Source organism: Mus caroli, chromosome 14 (genome assembly GCF_900094665.2).
Source record: "Mus caroli chromosome 14, CAROLI_EIJ_v1.1, whole genome shotgun sequence".
NCBI classification, from domain to species: Eukaryota; Metazoa; Chordata; class Mammalia; order Rodentia; family Muridae; genus Mus; species Mus caroli.
In genome coordinates this window covers 5,545,880-5,569,814 of record NC_034583.1, presented here as the reverse complement: position 1 = coordinate 5,569,814, position 23,935 = coordinate 5,545,880, and the positions used below count along the sequence as shown (strand labels likewise).

Below are 23,935 nucleotides of genomic sequence, written 5' to 3'. Positions count from 1 at the left end.
CTACATACTCGACTGTGCACACACCTAATTAAATCTTGGTTCTGAGTATTTGTTCAAAGCACTTACCATTCTTGCCAGGGGATGGTCTTAATGACTTTTCCATGACTTCACTTGGTAATTGCTGCATTAGTTTGTACACAGATGACAGAAGCTCCATAGAAAAAAGAAGCCACATAGGAATGTTTTGGGGACAGAGGGAAAAAAATAAAAAACACTCCAATCTTGTCCTGTCGCTGTCGATTCTGAGGCATCCTGGGAACTGGACATTTTGCAGTTTGGGAGAGTTGAGGGTAACTGTGTTTTGGGATGTTTCCAAATTCAGTTTAACTGACTTTTGGGGGGAAGTTGGCATTTTTTTTCAATGTCAAAAGTTCAATTTCAAAACGAAAAGACATGTCTAAGGAAGAATGGAGTGGAGTATTTATGTGGAATGGAAAAAAAAACTGGGAAAATAGATCCTGCTATTCATTTGTTTGTGACTGAAGAGGTCTGGGGAGGGTTCCATCAGCCTTGCAAACCTTTTGTTCTTCTCTGGTTTTTATTTGTATGTGTGCTGTTGATTTAATTTTTCCATTTTAGTTATTTTTTTATAAGTTGGTACCTAGTTCCATAATTTTTGAACAAATACTTGTAATTCTCCATTTTCTAAGGCCAATATTGCATACTTTGAATATGTCCAAATTTGAAATTGAGTATTGCCACAGTTCACTGTGCAGAGTGACTACTCACTGACATCTTATCCCTGTCTGTGAGTATTAGAGAAATCCTACAGAGAAATAATATAGTGCTCATTTTGTGTGGGGTGGGAAAAGAAGGTATGTTAAGCTTTGCCATTTGGTCAATGATTGCTGCATATAGTGCTTGCATTTACTTGTTTTATTGTCTATTTCTCAACTAACAACTGTTAACTACCTCATGCACCCCAGAGTTGGATGTTGCTGAGAACTGCTCTATTTTTATCACTACTGAGATAATCTTCAACAGTTAGGGGGATTTTGACTACTGCTGGTTTGGGGGAGGTTGATTTTTGTTGTTGTTGTTGTCGTTTTGTTTCATTTTAAGTTTTCTCGTTCAATCTTTGCTCAAACCCAAGAACTGTAGCTGCTAGGTTAGAACTCCTGTCTGCTTTCCTGAGCCTTGTTGCTAGTCTTTATGTTATTCTGGTTTGTTCCTTCTTACCCTGCTAACTTCTAGCTGGACTGAAGGGTAAGTGCTCCCCCATAGCTAGCACAGCTCAGATAATCTGACTCGATTATCTGACACCTGCAATGTGCTTCCTCTCTCCTCTTCAATCTCCCTCATGTCTAGACTTTGTAGTACAACTCTCGTGTTATTTTCCTGACCTTAGGTTTGAAATGTAAGCTTCCATACTGAAGCTAGGATGCATGTCATGTGTGCATAATTGCCTCCTCTCCTTGGCTTTCATATTGGCATCAAATGAACTTTTGAGTAAAGCCAACCAGGAACTTCTGATGTTTTTCATTCCAAGAATATTGATTAATATCACAACGAAATGGCCAGCAATGCCACTGTCTCATGGAATCCACAGTTACCTGACTGCTCAATGCCTGAAAACAGATCATTTTGCACTTTGACACAATGATGTGTTGTTGTTGTTGTTGGTCCCCTGCTCCATTCAAAAGATAGAGTGGTCAGCTACGAATGGTGTAACCATGGATACAGTAGCAGATAGAAAGATGAGGTAGGAAATCCACTGATCTCAACTGAGCAATATTTGGAATCGAAAGCTACAATTAATAAATTATTTGAGCCTTAGAGAACATATTCAACTTGGCTTACTGGTACATCCTCAAATAAAACCCATTGAGGATTGATTTTGAAAGCAGAGCTGTAAAACATAGTCCGTCCACAACAATGGCAAGCTAAAGACATGAATGAGTCCATATGCTCTATTCACAAAGGTTTTTGGTCCAGGATCTCACAGTGCCCAGGAGGGTTTTCAGCTCTCCGCCATTCTGTTCCTCCCCCAGGAACAATGACAACAATAACTTGGTCAACTTCATTTGTATTTCTATTAAATTTTCTAAATATAAACCTCTAAGAAACAGAAAATCAATACTTTAAAACTTTAGGAAAAGCTTTCTCTATTCTACTTTTAACCAAAGAGAGTTTACAATTTCCTTATTCATATAGGATCAAGCTGTCTACATGAAGTGTGTTTCGAGAAGACGTAACATTAGAGAGAGCTAGACAATTTGGTCAAGAGAGCAGGCAAATATGTATTTGAGTTATCTGAATGCTAATTTAGAAAACTGTAGGTCATACCATTCCTCCTGATAATTTAACAGTAGCCTTTTCTTACTTTTTTTGTTCGGTTGTTTTATTTTAATTTGCTTTTTCTCCCTTTCTTTCTCTTTTATTTTGCATACATGTACCCCTGGCTATCAGACTGATGTTTTCCACCACTCCCAGAAGATTCTTAACTTGACTTTTCCTTCTTTTGAATATCTGATGAGGCATCTTAGCAGCTTCCTATAGGGGAGAAGTTAGTGGGAATGTAGGACTTTGTTCTGCTTTGGTTTCTGAGTGAGAGGACGGATGACTAGAGGGCTGACTGGTTCTGTTCTGAGTGAATTGACATGTATTCTCACATGTATTGCTGTCCTAGTAGATGTTCTAATAGTCATTTGCCTTATTTCTTACAGTTTTATTTTTGCTACATCTTCTATTGTCAACTTGCAATTGCTACATTGCAGGAATGCAATACCAAAGAATTATTCCAACAGCCACGCAATTTGTATGACCCCACCAACACCACACTATAAATCTTACTCTTATTGTTAAGACTAAATGGCTTTTAAAAGGACTCTATAGTAAGTGAGGTCCAAATATTTCAAAATATCATAATCCAATCTAAAGAAAATAAATTAAATGAAGATTCATTCTTATTGACTAATATTCAACAGATTGTTACCTAATCACTTGAGTATTATCATGTCAGTAAGATACATTATTAATTAGCTATAGAACATTTATTTCTGTTTATATAGGAAGAAATATAAAATTAATTAAAATTAAATAATTATAAGAGGACAATTCATTGAAAATGTAGTAATTGCAATAGGGAAAATTACAAAACATTTATTATTTTGGCTTTGGATTATTGACAAAACAATAATCTCTGTTGTAATATGATTTTTACTCAAAGCTACTGTCTTTCAAAGAACTAGAGGAAGTCAGCCCTGAAATAATGTTCATGTTTGCCCTTTTGGGCCTTTTGTCGTGGTGGTTTTCAAATGCCATGTGACCCTTGGCCTCCAAAGATGCCATCTTCTCCCAGCCATTCACAATGGAGTGCTTCTAGTCAGAGACACCAAGAAGTGAAGCCATTCCCAGGCAAGAGATCCACACTGCACCTCAGGGCAGCAGGCATGGGAGAACCAGTCTCGTGCTGTGCACAGCTCAGGCAGGGCACAACATTCCCTCGTTCCTTGACTATAACAAGAAAGCACTTCTAGAAAGATGTGTAAACAGCCGGCTGCCACCAGTCATTGTCAGTTCTTGATGTCATGTCTTCTGATGAGGCTGACGACTGTCATTGTTCGTTACTGTCCAGAGCATACATTCACTCCCGTACTGTCAAGCAGATATGACATGCACATTTGCCATATAAGAAAGACACAAAGTCACCTTTTAATTTACAGTTTGAGTTCACAGATGACGTTCGAGTTACACTAGCTATTCACTTGCCTCCAGCGCCTATCGAGAGCAACAAGCATCCGGTGTGTGCCCCAAATTTCAGAAATAAAACAGCGACTGCTGCTTTGTTGCAGAATGAGACACTGAGATAAAAGAGCCCTCTTGGACAATTTATTAGTAGGCTATCAGAATTATGTTTAGCAGCATAATTCTTTCTCATTTTCACATAAAGTTCCAAAGCATAATATTACAAAATAAAGATATTTATTTACCTTTTTTTAATCCCAAAGCTGTTGTGATAATAGTGGGGGGAGAAATTAAAAATGAGAAATTTAAAAACTACTTTATCCATTCAAGCAAAGTATATGTATTTGGTATACACTCTAAATGTACCTAAAATATAGTTTTCTAAAATAAGATCATATAATATGCTTTCTAATAATAGAAGGTATTATGAAAAACTATTACATAATTTTCTAGTCATATCAGCTAAAAAAAAAAAAAACAGACATTAGCAACCTTGAACTGATCCCAGACGTCACAGCCACCTAAGGAGTGACATAAATGTTAGATAGTCTCTTGGGCACTAGTCACATGAATTTCAAAAAAAGAGATTAAATGAGGATATAAAGTCCATAAAATGATAGCACTGTAGAAAACAGTATTTTTTTTTTTTTTAGTTCCTTAAATGTCAAACCACAGTTGTTTCCAGCCAAGCTCAGGTCAAGTTTTGATGACTATTCATCTGATGACTATATATCCACTTATTGTAAGCATGGATTCCCTCACCTTGTCTCTGTGTATGAGCACCAATGATAGGATTTAAGATTCTTAAGATGGTAGAAATGCCACTCTTAACTTTATTCATTAAAGTATACCTTGAATCCCATCTCTATCCCATACCACAAAGGACTTTGGACACCCTTACACAATTAAACCTCACAGGTCAGATGACCAAGCATCATTTGAAAGGTGTGGATTCCACCCTAGTCACATAGCCTACATAACCCACTTTCAGTATACTACAAACCCTCACAGACTAATGAACACTTGGAGAGAACTTCCTGAAACCAAGTCTGGGTTGAAGTTAGTACTCAAAATCTACTAAATCCGAGATATCTTTAAATTATTTCTCATTAATAATGATAGCAACAAAGGTGGTTAAAATGTATCAACCAAAGCAAGCAGCATTCCAAAACAGCACTGAGACTTCACAAAGCTTCATTGTCCTCCTGATGCTATTTTGCTCAACCTAACATTGGTATTCATTTTCATTCTCTGACACATGCAGGGGAAGTGACCCCAGTGTCCTGAGTTCAGGAAGCGACTCTCTAGAACTTTCACTCTGAGCTGTTTTCCTCTGGTGTTGTCGACATTGGAGTTAGTTCTCGCTTTCTTTAATCTACCAGTTCTCATTGTTTGCATAAAGGGAAAGGGAGTTGTTTCTCGTGCTCAGTGCTGTAAGAGACCAGACTGGGCCAGTGTTAGAATGATTACATGGTGTTGCTTGGGAAGCACCCACAAGTTCTTTGAAACAGAATTGACAACAGCTGGACCACTGCAGTGTTTTATTTTAAAATAGACAACATATGTAATGCATATGGTCCTAGACATGTATGGAGACACAAGCAGACAATCTGAATGGTATCCAAAGACACCTGCAACTAGAATTCTGTCTCCTTCTATAAGATTTTCCCCTAAGAACACATGTTCCCACTTTTGGATTTGTGAGATGCCATCTGAATCCCCATGTGTGTGTCTCCTTAATAAAGCTCATGGGGACCTGCCTAGGATGGAGGTGTCAGAGTCATTCGTTCAGTTGATAGCCACCTGCTAAGGATCTGGTTCCTGCAGAGGCTAACAAGGAAATAGCAGATCAGGGAATGCTCTCAAGGAGCAGATTACCTGCTCAGAAATTCTGCTGTGTATATTCTGACACCAGAGAAATTAGAACATAGCCTTGAAAAGCCAGGCCAAGTATAGGAACTGGTTATGTAGGGACAGGGCAGAATTATGAAGTGGAGAGACAGGGATGGGCTGATAGCTTCCTAAAATAATATAAGCAAGCAAGAAGATATGGTGCATTAGCTATAAATACAGAGGCATCTTTGGCTCACTTATGGCTTTGTAGGCATATGAAATCTGCCCATTTACTCCTAGACAACTACTGAGTGTTTATATGGCAGATGCCTTTCTGGCCAGTTATTACATCCAGTCAACAGTTCTATGACAAGGTCTGTAAATACTGAAGACAATGAATCAATGGAACTTTAAACATTTGAATATAATTCATACCACACAACTGGTTTTCCAGTTATTATAAATTCCATCCTAGCACCCTGATGAACTCTCTGCTCTTCTAACTAACAGATAAACCATGAGCTCACTCTAAGAGTATTCCTAAGATCAAAACCTAGCAGACACTGAGCCTGAGAGATGGCTCAGTGTATAGAGCTGATTGCTGCGAAGCCTAACAACCTTGTTTTGATCCTCAGAACCCACATGATAGAATGAAAGACCCAAGAGTTGGCTTTTAAATTCAATGTGCTGGCCATGGTCAGAATTTACACATGTGCACAGAGCACATGGATGAACTCACACAAGACACAATAAATTATTGAATAAATGTAATTTTAGAATAAATAGAAAACACTTCCTGAAAACATGGGTTTATTTACTTTGATGAAATAAACTTAATATTTTAACAAGTCTGTACCAACTACTCTCTGTGTTCTGGGTTCTTTGCTGGATACTTGGAGTATAGCAGAAGACAGAAAAATCCTAGAATCCCTCCTTAAAACTCAGATGTTTTGAGTTGATACTTCAAGTTAGCACTCCCAGCTCATTTTTGTTTTGTTTTGTTTTTTTCTTTTCATAGTATAAGTTTGGGGAAGCTTTTCAAACTAGTCCCAAGAATCAGGCGCCGTATATACATTCTTGAGTTATAAGAACAATTAAGATAATGAGCTTACTTCTGAGTAGATGATAATGTTATCTTTCTTACTAGAGCTCACTCCATTATGCACCATCCCTCATGTATAGGTATACAAGGATTCGAAAGATCACTAAACTGTAGTCCAAGATAGCAGAAAAGAAACAGACATGTCAACTCATCTGTCACACGTGGAAACTGAGGCTTAGAGATAAACAATCCCACCATCACATGACTATTTTAAAATGGAGGCCAGATGCTGGGAGGATGGCTTAATCAGTAAAGTACTGGCCATGCAAGCATGAGGGCCTGACTTCAGATCCCCAGGACACACAGAGAAGCGAGTCACATCCAGTACCCTGAAGATAGTGATAGCAAGATTCCTGAGGTATGCTGGCTAGCCAGTCTTGATGACTCAATGAGCTTTGGCTTTAGTGAGAGACCTTGTCTGTGTCTGGCTGTCTATGTCCAGGTCTCCCTAGAGGACCAAACTTTCTCTTCAGACCATTTTCTGAGTGGCCAGAAAAGCAAACAGATCAACAGCAAAATATTCAAGAGACTAAAACAATTGAAAAGTATGATGCTTGAAACCCATGCCATCGTTTTAACAGTTTATAAAGTCAAAATAAGCAAGATTGGAAACCATTTAGGAAGATAATCCATGTTAACCTCCTACCTTCACATGCACACACACTAAACGTCAAGCTCAACTTCAAGCCACATAAATCCCAGTTCTGGATCATTCTTCATGTAGACAGAAGAAGAGACATGAAGGAGAGAAAAGACATTTTATTTTTTTTATGGTTATTGTTGCAAAGAGAAAACTTCTGACTTTATTTATATTTTTCCATAAGCCAGCTTCAGACTGTCAGTAGAGAAGAAAGCTATCTCAGCCAACATCAGGAATCAGCACAGCCAGCAAAGCCCTGTGACAGCTTAGGGACGGGGAGGCTGGCTGTGTCCAGATCTCCCTAGAGGGCCAAAATGTCTCTTCAGACCATTTCCTGAGGGGCCAGAAAAGCAAGACAGGTCAACATCAAAGTATTCTAGAGGCTCCAACAACTAAGAAACACAACATTTGAAATCCATGCCATGCTTAGAAGAGCCCCCTTCTCCACAAGCTGACTGACCTGGGTTGTACTATCATAATTGAAGAGCAGTGAGTTAACTGAGCCAAACTGGCAAAGTAAGGTCCTGGCCAACTTGTCAGCTCACAGCCTCCACTGGATAATCCAAGAGCAAGACTCTGAAGCTAGCCAAGCTGCCCAATATATCATTAAAATTGAGAGGCAGGGAGTGGGTGTGGCTCTCCATGAGGAAGTAACAGGGTGAGCAATTCAAGCACTCTCCACGCTCACTTCTTCCTGAATTGACCTGGGAGTCACAGGATAGATGGTGAGAGCAGTATCTGTGACAGGAGATAGAGGAGGGCGACCCAATTGTTGTAAGGGTCTTTTTACTGCAGGGATCCTGAGTAGGAGAAACCAGAAGATACTTCCTTGCCTTTGGCCACAAGTAAACATCCAGAAAGAGCCAGCTTTTCCTGCAGACTTCACGGTCCCAAGGATCCCGAGCTTAGCAAGCAAAGCAAAAGAAAGCCACGGCCATGCAGCAAGCTCGATTTCAAAACACTTCCCCAAGGATGAGTCTGAGACAGCTACCATGGCAAGCTTACAGATCCTCTAACAGAATTTCTGCACAGGTGGTATCTCTTCCCACAGTCTTTGTGTTATCATTTTAATGGACAATTTGTCTGTTAAAATACTATTCTTCCACTTGCCTTCTAGAGACAATGGTTTTGTATGTCTTGGGCATAAACAACACATCATAACCAAACACTGACCACTCACTACTCCTATGCAAAATGCCAAAGATTTTAAAAGTGTAGAAGCTGACAAGCTGCACAGTTTTGTTCGAACGATAGCTGAAGTCACTGAAAACTCATAGTGTTAAAGTCCCACAGCTACCAAAAAATAAGCTCATAGCAATACTCTAAGTGAGGGAGAGAAAAAAAAAAAAACCCTTCCTGGGACAGAGGCCACATAGGAAAATATTATTCAAACACCCTCTCAAGTCAGAAATCAAGTTTCCTTTGCCCTGATTGCTCCGCTGGCTCCTGGCAGCTCCCTGCATCCCCGTAAAATGTTGCATTCGAAGAGATGAATAAAACCTTGCTTGATTCCCTCTGAGATTCTACCTTATCGTAGTTGGATATCTGGAGAGGGAATGACTCGGTCAACTGAGCAGATCTCTTTATCCTTGAAAAATACCCCTGTTCCTACCTTTTGAGGATTTTTTCTTAGTGGCACTTGAGCTGAATTCTCTGAGTTATTTTGCCAGCTAAGGATAGACTATTTTAGTTACACATGTTGAGATTAATTAGTTAGCCCTTAGGAGGTTTTGCCTACAGCCTTCACCCTGTAAGGAAAAGTGTGAATACATGGAGACTATTAACTCACAATAACTGGCAGACCGCAGCCCTCACAGGGTAGTTTCTGTTTACTAATGGAGTGTGTGCCCCACAGGCAAAGTCCTTGCCTATCCAACACTAAACCCACACTAAACTTATTCTCCCAGTTTCAACGAAAATCTTAAATTTAAATTAAAAAAAAAAACCTTTTAATTTTGGAGGGTTGGGAATCAAACCTTTTGTGATACCAAATTGGCAATGAGAATTTGGAAGGGGATGACACAAATATTGTCACTCTGCTGAAAACCAGCATAAGCCTTTCCCCAGATAATTCCAATAAGCACAGAAAAATTACTCTAAACACAACCGCTGGAATGGCAGAATCTATTACGAACTAAAAAACCTAGCTAGACTGCTATCAGCAAAGATCCGATCTGCTTTCAGTGTTCGGTGAGATGCAGGCGAAGTTACGGTCTCATGCATGGTTTAAAGAGCAACTCGAAGCACTGGAATTGTGATCATTTGATAAACATGTTGATGCCAATATATTTTTGCCTAAATGCAGTAAACTTACCAGTAAGTGATGCAAGTTGACAATGGGGGCGGGGGGCGGGGTCAAAGACTATCTCCGGGGTAGCGGGGTGGGGCAGCTACAATGATGTTCACAATGCCTAGTGAATCCTGTGAATCTGCAATGTCAAAAAAAGCCTGTGATGTGTTTCTCTAAATTGTGTCTCTTTCCACATGTGTAAATGAACAGACGCGGATAGAGCTCAGAAGCATGGCATGGATGAATTTATCTCTTCCAACCCCTGTAACTTTGACCACGCTTCCCTCTTTGAGATGGTGCAGCGGCTGACTTTGGATCACAGACTTAATGATTCCTATTCTTGCCTGGCAAGTATACCCTTTGATGTACAGCAATTGCAGCGTGACATTCCTGAAAAACATCAAACACCCCTCTACCTTTATGTCAGAACTCTACCCACTCCCTACAAAACCCCTTTAACAATTATAAGCAAGTCTTTAATTTTCTGAGTGGCAGAAGTTTTATTTACTCAAGAGTCCATGTGAGTTGGAGGAAGTGCCCATGAGAGACATAGCCAATTCCCCAGCCACCCCATCTTAGCTGCTACGTGAGAAATTTTCCTAAGAAAGTGGTTGAACTTGGCACCTGCTCAAAATGAACTTATAAATATTTCCCGATTGTTGTAGATACCCCACCCTCTCTGTCCTGTGCCTGTTATTCCTAGCTCATTAAGGAATACAATGCTTTTGTCACTTCTAAAGATCGAGACAGTTGCTAATACGCTCCACTGCCACTGTAGTGGATTTGGGTTTGTTTATTTGGGTGACACCTCCTCTGTCATACTCAGAACCGTGTTTACCCTTGAGGAAAAATTTTAAAGGTGCAGTAGGCATTTAGAAGCTCAGCTACCCAGCAGGGTTTTTACATTCCCTGAAATCTCATTTTAAACCCTCAGTCAAATTAGTTCAGTTTAAAGACTGCTGTTACATATTTATCCAATTTTTGAAAACACATTTTTGGTTTACAACTATCAAGCCCCAAACTATGACAAAGATTCAGCTCATTTCTGTTTTCAGATTCTAAATGATGAATTTATTTAAGCGTAAATATTACTTACTAATCCCACTTTGTAGACAGAAAAGAAGGGGGGGATGATCAAATGATTTTATGCAGAGAGCAGTTCTTCTCCTTGACTTCAAACATGAAAGTTAATATATTTATGTAACATTAATATTATATAATTAACTGACATTAGCATAAGCCCTTATTCTGAATGATTATTTTAAGTTCCCCTTTTTTGCTGCTTGAAGATATAGTGTGTTTTTTAAAGAGGTTAAAATCATCTTAAAATAGAAGTGGGATTCTGTAAGATAATTTATTAATCTATGGCTCACAGTGACACATTATCTCATTTAGAATCTCATCATTGGAGACTCTTACTTTGCCAAGTTGGAAAGGAACACCACACTGACTTGCAAAACAAAAACAAATCAAACAAATAAAACAAAACACCTTACCTTGCATTGCAAGTCCATTTTTCTCAGATTTCCTACTATTGTGTATCTCTAATTACATTTATGAGCATCATGAGGTGTGCCTCAGCACAGCCACCCTTTCAGCAGGAACTCTTCTCACTTGATGAACACTGTGAGACATGTTTACACTTTGAGACGGTTTCACCTTTATGACTTTTGTTCACGTCAGTGTTTGAAAACAATTTTTTTCATTCTGAAATTTACCATGAAGGAGAATTAATAAATGCCCTCTAAAGATATAACCGGAGATAACAGACTGATGCATGTTCCCCATTAATCACCATAGGCTTAAGTACATAGTCCAAATTTAAAAATAATAATTATGAGTGACCCAGAACAACTCCCTTTCCTGATTATATACCTGAATCTATTAATTAAGGCCAGAGTTTCAGAAAATAACAGAAATGTAAAGGGCCTTATCCCCTATCTCTCTATTCCATTTTTCTCATTAGTACAGTCTTTTTTTTTTTCAGTTGGTTTTGGAGACCGACCAGCAGGGATACATAAATTTTTCTGTGTCTTCGACTCAGTTCCTAATTGATATTTCTTCAACTCTTTTCAAAGCAGCTATTTTGGCATCTACAAAAGACTTGGTGTCATCTGAGTCGTAGAAAATATATTTTAATCTTTCACAGCAGTGTTGTCTCTAAGATTTAGCATTTGGGGTAGCAGATGGAGTGGCAAAGAAGTTGCCTATAGGGGCAGCCCACTGCCTCAACTACTCTCCCGCCCTCTGGAGGAACTTATAATTTGAAATAGGAAAGATGCCGTCTTTCGTTGGATGCATCGCTGAGCTGCACGTTGCCAGTTGAAGATCCCCAGATCCTAATACAAGATGAGAGCCTTGTAAAGCCCTCCCTTCCAGACTCCTTTGGCCTCTCCCTGTTCCACATCACTGTCGCCCTCATCCCTTCTATCCAAGCTGCAGTAATATTAAAAAGAAAAAAAAAACCTCATAGGAGACCCTCAAAGAAAAATGAAGTTTGTTTAAAAGAGCCCAAATGTCCAATCTAGAAACTGCCACCTGGACTGGTTTATTGCTTGCTTCAGGTAGCATGGAAATGAGACAACATGGTTTGATTTTAGACTCTATCCATACTGACCCTCAATGCCAAGTCACTTGGCCTTGCTAGGGACCTGTCTTTCCAGTTACATAAGAGAGACACAGGTTTCTAGCCATCACGATGCTGAATTATTATCAGAGACTCCATCTGGATTCTCTTTTGCAGCAAGGTTTGGCTGGTCTCATGGTGAGAAAATATAAACAGGAAAACAAATAATTGCAGGGGGTAGGGTGGAGCTGTAGATGCAGTCCTGAGAAATCTCTCTCTTTTGTTCAGTTGAATCCGAGTCAACTTTCTTACTCTAGCCATGTAGATGCTATGTTAGTACCTTCATTTCAAAATGTACTGAAAATTTCTTCTAAGGTGTAATGATTTACAAAGTTTAGTCTATGTGTAAACCAGCTTAAATTTCCTTTATGCCTGAAGATAGGGAAAAAGACGGACCCAGAGTAGAAGCTGGGCTGGGTCTGGTGTGAATAGCAGGTTCCTTATCCAGACTCTGTGCCAGTCCTGTCTACCTCACTGGCTTACTAGAAGGCTCAGCTGAAAGCTATTTGTCAAGCACCAGTTGTCTACCAACCGAAGGCATTTGTATCCCAATTTTCCCTTGCCAGACTCTGCCCCAGCTTCACCCCCTATAGTAGTACATGTCAGAGCCCTGCTTGTTCTCTTTTCCTAGAAGCATGCTGCTTGCTGATACAGCTCTACCAATTGTGTTGAAATCCCATAGCATCCCTGAACTCAGTTAATTTACCCACCTGCAATCAGAAGAGTTAACACTGGCTGTTTACCAGTCCCTTCCTCTAGCCACTCTTGATACTAGCACCTCTCCAAAAAGCAACATTTAAAAGAAAGTCTCTCCTTTATTTCCCTACAGGGCTGGTTCAGTCCTGGCCAGGTGTTTGTGTTAGATGAGTATTGCGCCAGAAATGGAGTCCGAGGATGTCACCGGCATCTCTGCTACCTTAGAGACTTGCTGGAACGAGCAGAAAACGGCGCGATGATTGACCCCACGCTTCTTCACTACAGCTTTGCCTTCTGCGCATCCCATGTCCATGGTAACAGGTAAGCATGGGTCTAGCGGTATTCCTAAAGGATAAAAAAGAAACTTCCAATGGTTTGTAACTAGTTCTGCCTGAAAGAGTGACCCTAACTCAAAATATATCCCTATTTACCCAGTAGTGCACAAACAGACTGGGGGGGGGGCACTACACATGGGGTGGGTAGGAGAGAGGAAGAAAGGGAGAGAGAGGCATGCTAAACTAATTTCCTTTCCTTAGACAACTGTGAAGAAATACCAAACAGCCCTTCTAGGGGAGCCCCCGAGTTAAATCAGTCTGGGTAGCAATCATCGGTGGTGGGCTTTGGTTTTGTATTTGCTTTTTCCTTTTTTTTTTAATCGGTGACCTTGGTTGGTAATTAAATTCTCAAACATACAGTTTTCTGGTCTATAAAATGGGAATGACAGTTTTCTCATGGAGTTGAAAGGATACTTGTGAATATATATATATATATATATATATATATATATATATATATGTGTGTGTGTGTGTGTGTGTGTGTATATATATATATATATACATATATATACACACCCTCAGCCCAATTTGGCAAGAAACTGATCACTATTTTGCCTTTTTTGATACTACCATTCATTTCAGGAGTGTTTGATGGTTGCTTGCATTTTGTATACGTGATGAAAAATAAAAACCAGGGAAGAAGTCAGGCATGGTGGCGCACGCCTTTAATCCCAGCACTTGGGAGGCAGAGGCAGGCAGATTTTTGAGTTTGAGGCCAGCCTGGTCTACAGAGTGAGTTCCAGGACAGCCAGGGCTACACAGAGAAACCCTGTCTTGAAACAACAACAACAACAACAACAAAAACAAATAGGGAAGATACATTAAGAAAAGGAATTCAGTTCTGGGTAGAACTCAATAAGAAGCATGACTCGGATGGTGCGGCAGAGCAGCAGCAGGGGACCTCCCTGAGGAAATGGCACTGGAGCCAAGAACTGACTCGTGGAGGCTCTAGGCAAAAGGAACAGCATGTACTACTGTCCTGTGAAAACCGAAGCCAAGCACATTGCTAGAGCTGAAGCAAGATAGGTAAAGCTGGCAGTCAAGATGCCAGGAACACTTTGAATATATCCTCAGAAGTGGGAAGAACTTTGGCGATCACAAGCTAACCAACTCCCTCACTTCGTAGGTTTCACAAACAAGACCAGAATGTCAAGTCTCCTGACTCTGTACTAAGTATTCTATTTCTTTAGACCTTGCCCAGCTCCTAAAGGGGGAAAAAATCTATGTTCTGAATAATGCAAAGAAGCAAATAATTTAAGAACATTGCCATTTGGCTCTAGAGGCATGGAATAAATTTCCACGCTGCCACAGCCAGCTTACCATCTCAATGTATGTAGCCACACGTTAGTATAAAGATAAGTCTACGATATTCCAAAGCACCCCTGCCAACAGCCAGGGGAGGCAGCAGAAGACAGCTGGGTGGCTTTGGAAAACAAGCCTCAGATGAGCAAGTTGTCACTCGGGAGAAATCCATGTCAGGGAAGAAGCCAGTCCAGACTACCTGGCTTTGAAGCCCGGGTTGTGTCAGCCTTCCTCATCTTTGCAAGCCACACGGTCCTGGAATATCTATGGAATTTGTTCTGTGCTTTTCCTGTCTCTAGTACTGATAGACTTTTATGAAATGAGACTCCATCATTTATAGCTACGTAGTAATAACACTGTAGCTTTGAATATTTTAACAGAAAACACGATTATTCTCATCTCCTATTGTTATAGCTCCATAGTCCAACACATGACCTTTTATTTGCATAAAGATACTCATAAGGACTCTGATACCTGGGTTGAAGCATGCCTAATTTGCACTTTTATAAATATGTACACTTTGATGACTGTCTGTTACAGCCTCTTGGACTGAATTTTTTATAGAGGGAGAGAGAGAGAGAGAGAGAGAGAGAGAGAGAGAGAGAGAAAGAGAGAGAGAGAGAGAAGTTGCATTATATTCTCTGGGTTGTCACACTGTATTCTACATATGTTACTGAATAAGAAAGTGTTATAAAATAATGAAATGTTTTTGTAAACTCCCTGGTAAACATCATCATGAATTATGATACACATTGTCTGGGTTTCATATTGTAAGACTGCCACTTGATTCACAGTTAGGTTTATACATCTTGTCGTGGGAACAGTTTGGGATTTCTTATTTCCTTTTCAGTTTTGATTTTCCTTATGCATTTTGCATCTTTTTTTTTTTTTGCTTATTACTTTAGCTTGAATGCATTTGCCTTTGCTTTTTGATGCATCCTTCTTTTTCTTTCTTTTTGTTTGCGCATGTGTGTGCTCTTGGTTCTCCTATGGTTGGCCACCCTCTATGCATGCCTCCTGCCACCACATCCTCTCCAAAGTCAACAAATGCATGTGTATCTTAGTGGGCTGCTATCAAACACAGACTTTCAAGGGGGCAAATCTCCACCTTCTCCTGAACCAGAGATTAAAAAAGATTCACGAAGAGAATCAAAAAAAAGAAAAGAGTCCAAACCTCACCCAAGTCAAGACCAAAAAAGGTAAGAAGCCGTTTGTGTTAGCTTTGGTTTTCAGCCCCTTTGACCTGTCCCTGCATGCATGCTACCATGTCCATGTCTGCAAACAACAGCTTTATGAATCCCCTAAATCTGAATCCTTTAAAGGTTTCCAAACATGCAGTTTTTCATAAAAGATCTTAAAAATGGAAAAATGTGCATTGGGACTGAGTTTGAGTCAGGTGTTTGGTGTTTGTATTGGAAAGAGTGACCTAGCAATAAGCAAACAGAAGTGAGTCAGATTGTTTTAGGTGTTGTTGTTGTTGTGTTTTGTTCTTTTGTTTTGTCTTCATGTCTAGTATTAGTCTGATGCCTTACAAGTCATTTGTAATAAAAAAAAGGTATGCTTGGTAATCTTAATGTTCAAGAGGCAAATAAGATGGGTTAACTGATGTTAGATAAGATAGGCCCATACATTTATTATGGACCTAATTTCTTAAGCAAATCTTCCTAATTTTCACACTCATCTGTTTAGAAGAAACCCAGCTGAAACAGTGAATTATGATAATGCACAAAGTAAGCCCATCACTAAACCAATGGCTATTAGTAGACAAACAATGAGATCATCTTCAAGGCATGCAGTTCTAAGCTTCTGTCTACCTTATCCTGTGCTGACCTTCAGCAATGCTCTCTTCTTTCACTGGAAAATTGGTGCCTTCCCCCTTAGACTTCATTTATTCACTATTTTCAGTCTCTTCTTATATTCTTCTCCCTGTCTTTGCCTGCAATTCTGGACAGACTTGTCCAAATTAGATGGTCATAGGCAAGGATCCTGTATGCTTCAATGTTCATTTATCTACTGGCCATTTCTAAGCCTTGTGTATGCAGTGAACTTACAGAAGTTCCAAGTGCACCCGGGAACTTCTGCTCGCTGGAGAATGAAGCAGGCTGTCCCTCATAGTAGGCAGAGCTATTAGTGAGCAAGCAGGGAATCCCCAGAACCACCTAGTCACTCCCCTCCCTCCTGGCACTGAATATGGCTGATGGTGGGACAGAGTTCCTGCTTGTGTTTTGCTCTGCTGTCCATATCCACCTGCAAGAAAACAGAAACTTCCAGTCAGGATCAAGAAGCCACTGTGGAAGCTGTCCAGAGTGCTGCTTTTCAACCTGGCATCATCCACACAGAGCAGAGCAAGTCGTTCCTGTTGAAAGGCAGCTCTCACTGGACTGTGGCCCATTTCCTAGCATATAAAGAGCTACCCAATGGGAGCTTTCCTATGTATTTGACGGGATTAAGCATGGTGAGATTTCCCTCCAGAAGACTTTTGGTGATGTCTGGAGATATTTCTGATTGGCATGGGGGTGATATTAAATACCCAGTAACACTCAGGCCCAAATGACAGTGGCATTGAGGTAGAGGAGTCTTGTGTTAAATAATGTTCCCAAATGATGGGCTGATGTGTTTTCCCCCTTGGATTTCTTGTTCTTTCTTTTACATCAATGTTGTACCTATGTGTTGCTCTGCAAAAGCAGCAGTCTTCCCCCTCTAGGGTTCACATGAGTCACATGGAAGAGTCTAATAAAATACAGAGCATGTGTTCCTACCCTCAAATAATTCAGCAGTTCTTTTTTTTTTTTAAGGTATTTTCCTCACTTACATTTCCAATGCTATCCCAAAAGTCCCCCATACCCCCCCCCACTCCCCTACCCACCCACTCCCACTTTTTGGCCCTGGCGTTCCCCTGTACTGAGGCATATAAAGTTTGTGTGTCCAATGAGCCTCTCTTTCCAGTGATGGCTGACTAGGCCATCTTTTGATACATATGCAGCTAGAGTCAAGAGCTCTGGGGTACTGGTTAGTTCATAATGTTGTTCCACCTATAGGGTTGCAGATCCCTTCAGCTCCTTGGGTACTTTCTCTAGCTCCACCAATTGAGGCCCTGTGATCCATCCAATAGCTGACTGTGAGCATCCACTTCTGTGTTTGCTAGGCCCCGGCCTAGTCTCACAAGAGACAGCTATATCAGGGTCCTTTCAGCAATTCAGCAGTTCTTACATGGAGCCAGAAAGCTTCTTCTAATATACTCTCATCCATGATTCTGACTTCAGAACACATCTAGCCAAGCTCTTGGTTGTTTCATTACTGTATGTTTGAACCACTTGTGGTAAGGAAATGAAAATAATTCTGATTCCTGAGCCCCATTTGCAGCCAAAAGCCCTCTGGGGAATTTTTACCTGAACCATTAAAGTTTAATAATGAAATAATTAAGCACGAGGAATAAAAGAACTCAAGTGATTCTAATACATATCAAACTTTGAGAGTAATTGAATGAATATTAGTTTGGGCCAACTCTTTAGAACTAAGCCCATTTTCTCAAAAGAGAGAGAGCAAACTAGAGGAAAATGTGAACGTGTTCAGCTGGTTGCATTTGGCGATCACAAAATCCACAGATGTAAATTGCTATATCTTCTCATTTTTAAATCAGCTCCTAAGGTTGCAGTACTTAATTTTCACCATAATATTTTTAGTATTCTTTCTAGATGACATTTAGATTAGCATCACTTTGGTCACTGTCCCACAGTGACAAGGCAATCAAACAGCTCCGATGATTGCAAGTTGCGTCAATGTTCCTTGGATCCCTTTATTATTGAGATTGGAAATTTTTCTCATTTACATTATTATTTAACATTTCTTGAATGCCACTGCTGCTTTTCACATATGGCCTGCATAGAAAGTACATTGTATCAGCAATTAACAAATCCATAATGCCAAACGCCTCGATCCACAGCTCGCTGCATAGATTAATGAGTCTGCAGTCAGATGTAAGAGGGCATGAATTCTAAAACATCTCTGAAAATGGGTCCAAAGATCATCTGGGGAGATGTGTTCGAAGTCACGGTTCTGTTCATCTTCACAGCCCATGTGCATCCTGTGGGTTCGGATTTGAACCCATTCTTCTCCATTCATCCAGCCGGGTCCCTAAATCATCCACCCCCTTGCCCAAGACAGAAGCTGAGCAGCCATTCCATGAACTCCCCCTTCTTTCGTAGCACGTGACAAATCAATTCCTGGCTTTACCAATGCTCTTAAGTTTATCTCAGGTATTTCCATTTCTGACATTCATTGAAGCCACTACTATAGTTGAAGTCTCTGTCTTCTCTCCCAGGGACTGAACACTTGGCTTATTTATGGTGTCTTTGCCTCATTCAGATAGTGTCATATGGTGGTTATTTTATTTTGTTTTGCTTTGCTTTATTTTGTTCTGGTGAATGCTTGTCTAGCACTGAGTTACATATTTTTTCTTTCTTTCAACCATATCTCTAACTCTTCATACACATACACATACACAATTATGTTTAGTATATTTTATCTCTCCTCCCCCCCAAAAAAACAGTATCGCAATAAGTGGGTATAGATTTGCCTTACAGAGAACTCTGAAAACAGTGCTTTATGCAGCAAACAGGTATGGATAGAGTCTAACAGTGATCTGTATTCTTGGTCTCATGTTACAGAGAGAAATGATACTTTTAAGAACATGTCACTGGATTGCATCTAACTCTTTACAGGTATTGGCCTTGTGTATGGATGAAGCATCCTTGTGTTCTAAACACCAGACTCACCTAACTGGAAGTGATCATAAGAGGGAGAGGGTAAATTACAAACAAGTTTCAAAAGAAAGTAAGCATCTCCCACAACTAAAAAAAAATTTCCTTCATTTAAACCATGTGACTATCTTCCTGAAGGAAGCTTGCTTCCATAGGAATAGCATGAAGTCTTGAGAAATCTGTGTAATTGGTAGCTCTTACCTAAAATTCCACAGTGTGACCTTGCCCTGGAGTCACTGAAGCTACTTGTACAAAACTGTTTGCAGATTTCACACACTTTGAGCATGTATGTGATACAATTTTTAAACAAACAACAAGCCGGGCGGTGGTGGAGCACGCCTTTAATCCCAGCACTCAAGAGGCAGAGGCAGGCAGATTTTCTGAGTTCGAGGCCAGCCTGGTCTACAAAGTGAGTTCCAGGACAGCCAGGGATACACAGAAAAACCCTTTCTCCGAAAAAAAAAAAAAAAAAAAAAGCAACAACAACAACAACAAAACCTCACATACATTACTGTTGTGACCACTGCAAAGTCTAACTTAGGGTCTTCAATGTCAAATCCAAATCCATAGCTTCTCAGCCTTCATCAATCTGCTCCTTTTCCCCCAAGGGGAGAATCTATGAAGTTCTGGTCCTTTTCTTGGTGAAACATGTGCTCTTCTATATCTTGTGTTATTTCTTCAATCATCTTTGAGTTCTTTGCTCATCCAACACCCTGATCCAATGTGAGCCTCCCTTACTATTGCCGACATTCTAATAGCATCAATATTCCTGGTGACTGTTCAGTGGGGGAAGCTTCTTCACCACTCCCATGCTTAAAACAGCTTCTATATTGTTGAGTCATAACTTCAGATGAGACAGGCTGCAAGCAAATCATAAAAGAGCCCCTTGGAATATTGCCCTCTCCAATAATACTCTTTTTGAAATTGCCTATTAGCCAACCTAAGAAGTTAAAATGCCCACTTGTAATTGTGTAGAAACTACTTATTTTTCTTCCTGTTTTGCCATTTGTGACACAAACATTTTTATATATTTGTTTTAGCAGCATATCTGAGCCCCAGGGCATCAGGGCATAATTAGAAAAGGGCATGAGCTGGGAGGGAAGGAGTGGGAAGGGGTGAGGCTGGCTTTCATAAGTAAGCAGAGGCTATGGGATATGAGGGACCTAATTATAAATTATAATTAAGCTAGGATTATAGAAGCCATTCAGGGAGCAAGCAGGGGGACAGGAGTGGCTGCTTTTAGAGACTGCTGGTGGTTTGAGGCTATCTTGAATTTATATCTATTAACTACCCAAAAGAAACAAAGCAAAATACTCCACAATCCAATCAAATTTGGGGGTAACATCTAAAAATTATAAAAATGAAGAGTGCCCGATATTACAAATATATTTTTAAGTAAAAAATTATCAGAGTATCTGATGTAATTGTCCTATTTAGGGAGCCTTGCAAGGAATACCTAACACACTTTGTCCTGCTCTGTTCCTTTAAATGCTCATGTTTCTAGGCTGGAACAATTTAGTAGCAAGTAAGATTCAGTTATCATGCTTGTTTAAGGACATTTTCATGGATCCATAATGCGGTCTGCAGGCATGCATCCATTTGGAGAGAAAGATTATATCGTGTTTACAGTGCCTGTACCAGCATATGTGGACATTTGCATTTGGAGATGAAGTATATTCCTTCTTCAGCGGGAGTTTTACCCCTTGTTGGTACTGATTGGAGGCTGAAGGCTTGTTGTATGCAGAGCTGTGGACCAGACGCTCTTTCCTCTTCTGGTGAATTCATATGTTTCTTTTTACACCTGGATTTGGCACTTAATCACCAAATCACAGCAGTCATTGTATGCTTTGAATTAACTTTTCATCCTGACTTTTTGGAAAAAGGCATCTTACTTTTGAAAGGTTTTGCAACCCAGATTTCAACAAGCTGTGGAGAGCCATGCCCTGGGGATAATTAAATGCTAGTAATCTGGGTGCTTACCAGAGTGTACGGTGACAGTTTAGCTAATAGGGAGGTCAGTCACTTCCTGACACAAAATGCGGATTTGGCTGTACTGCTCTGGTAATTTCAATTACCAAGATGGTTTTACATTACAAGCCCAGTACATGCAATTAATGAATTAATTCTCCAGGAGATACCAATTAATCATCTTTAGCTTGGAAACACCATGGTAAGGGGAGAGAGTTTATATAACTGATAGCCCAAAAGATTAATGCTGGGTTTGATAGCTTTGATTTGATAAAAAATGAAATAGGAAAAAGAGATTGATGTGACTCTGGATGTATTATTATTTGTGACATGGCTCAAGATGGGAGACCGTGAGGAGAGTAGAGATGACAGAACTGGTGCTAACCACAGTGATAAGGACTTGAAGAGCAGCCGACATGACATCTTTCCTATCGTGCTGCTGAGAATGTCAGCTCTGTGAAGGACAGTGAGAAAATGGTTTGCCGAAAACTTGAAAGGTGGATTCCGGACATGCCAGCCATGTCAGATGCAATACAGTCTGCTGTGGCTGCCGAAACCCACTTCTGGCTCCAGTGATGGCCTGCAGGTGGGAGAGCTTCCGATCTCCGGCAAGGCTCCAAAAATGACTACACTTGACCTGCATATTGTCTCACGTTTCCGGGATCATGATATACAAGAAGTGAAGCTAGCCAGTGTGCAGTTAGGTGGAATCAGAGGCCAGGGGCTCTCTCTCTCTCTGTGTGTGTGTGTGTGTGTGTGTGTGTGTGTGTGCATACAAGTCTGTGTACAAGTGTGTGTTCCTAAAGCATCATTTACAAGCTTCTGAGCTTCTGTTTAAACCTGATGTGTGCAGAAAGAGGGAATGTATCCTCCGTGAAATTACAATGTATGATCACCAAGTAAGCTCTGATGTAGAGAACACGCAGAACAGAAAAGAAAAAGGAATCAAGAAAGCTAAAGAAGAGTGGGAACCAGGTCAGAGCCTGGGTTCTGCATTTGAATTACCTGTGAGCTTCCAACATGCCCCTCTAAGCCCCCACTACACAAGGCTGATCACAGCTATCAGAAGAAGGGGTATCCGAGATGAAGAGTTCCTAGCCTCTGAAAACTGTGGTCATGACCCAGCTGCTGAGATCAGTACATGCCATCTGCTTCTTCTCAATCTGCCCTGCTCATTTACCGTTGAGATTTCAGAGAGGATCTGAGCTGAAGAGTCCAGCTGAGACATGCAGTGGCTGAGAAATGTAGGTGCTGCCTTCAAGGAAACCCTTCAGCATTAATAATGGGGTAGTAGATACATCTATTTTTCTTTCTCCCAAGTCTAGAGCAGTTAGTGAGGCAGTGGATACCTAAGAAGCCAGAACCTAGGCTCTGAGGTAGGGGATATACAGTCAAGCATAAAAAAAGGGGACAGCCAGTTTCCTGGACATGCATCCCATCCAGATGAAGATACATCCCAGCCTGGGACTTTTTAATTAAAAACTTAGAAATCTTTCCTTTTCTCTTCTTCTTTGTGATTCACAAAGTGTTAAATATTGAGAAAGGAAAAAAGACACTGAGCTATATTATGAAAGTTGAAGAACACTCTCCATGTTTCCAGGGGGAAAAAGTATAAAAGTCTGTCCTTTGTGACACATTAGCCCCTTATGTGCCTCCCGTCAAGGGGTTGCTGGGATGGCTCAGCCAATGAAGCACACTTTGCAAACAGAGTTGGGCTAGCACTGGGAAACAGGAGACAGAGCAATTCCCTGGGGCTTGCTTGCTGGCCAACCAGTCCAAGTAAACTGACAAACTGCAGGTCCAGGGGAAACTCTCCATCTCAAAGGATAAAGTGGACAACACTGAGGATCACCCCCAACTCAAATCCATCAGCCATATACCAAAAGCCGCGCACCAAGATAAAAGCATCCTTTCAGACATTGGAAGAGAAGAGCCTCCACTGAGGTTCTGTGTTTTTATTTGTTACTAAACACAGACAGACAGACTGATGATTGATAGATAGATAGATAGATAGATAGATAGATAGATAGATAGATTCTTAGCATATGATTCCCAAATCAGTGGCACCACAGAACCCACTGGGTATACTCAGACGCATTCTAGCCCTATTATTTCAAGAATTCTGGATGAATCCATGTAATCCAGGTTCCTGCAAGGCTTCCAAGTGATGCTGAGGCATAGTCAGATTTGAGGACTGCTAAAAGCATATATTGCTTCTATAGAAAACATAGCTCCTAGATCAGCAATATGGCTTAATGAACCAAAGTGTTCACCTCAAATATGACAACCTGAGTTAAATCCCATGAACCAACAGTAGAAGGTGGGAACCCACAGAACTGACTCTCAGAAATTGTCTTCTGACCTTCACATGCCCATCTCTGAGCATGCCACCTGTGCAGTCATTACCACTGAACTATGGAAGTCAATGGAAAAGAAAATGGTATCCGCAGAGCTAAATATAAACTAAAGTGACTTCTTATCTAACGTTAAGCTTGTGGTCTTTATTGAGCTGAAAACCAGTGGATATTTCACCAAGTTTGCCAATACCCTAAGAATACAAATATGGCAGTTTAAAAACAAAAGAGAGGGTGGGAGAGAGAGAGAGAGAGAGAGAGAAGGGAAAGGAAAAGAAAGGAAAGGAAAGGAAAGGAAAGGAAAGGAAAGGAAAGGAAAGGAAAGGAAAGGAAAGGAAAGGG

The 23,935-nt window shown here is 40.4% G+C and overlaps 1 protein-coding gene across 25 annotated transcripts in view; it reads left to right on the top strand.

Annotated features, from left to right (window-relative positions):
• Cadps (calcium dependent secretion activator) overlaps nt 1-23,935 on the top strand; it is a 442,533-nt gene that overhangs the window by 298,118 nt on the left and 120,480 nt on the right. For 15 of the 25 annotated variants that reach the window (XM_029468977.1, XM_029468975.1, XM_029468974.1 and 12 more), the window contains exons 12-14: nt 1,195-1,206; nt 9,763-9,899; nt 13,008-13,195. In XM_029468977.1, coding sequence (XP_029324837.1) covers nt 1,195-1,206; nt 9,763-9,899; nt 13,008-13,195 — 337 coding nt within the window. Of the gene's footprint in view, nt 1-1,194; nt 1,207-9,762; nt 9,900-13,007; nt 13,196-15,551; nt 15,711-23,935 lie in introns of all 25 variants that reach the window. The other 10 variants (XM_029468964.1, XM_021182629.2, XM_029468979.1 and 7 more) reach the window with 2 other exon arrangements.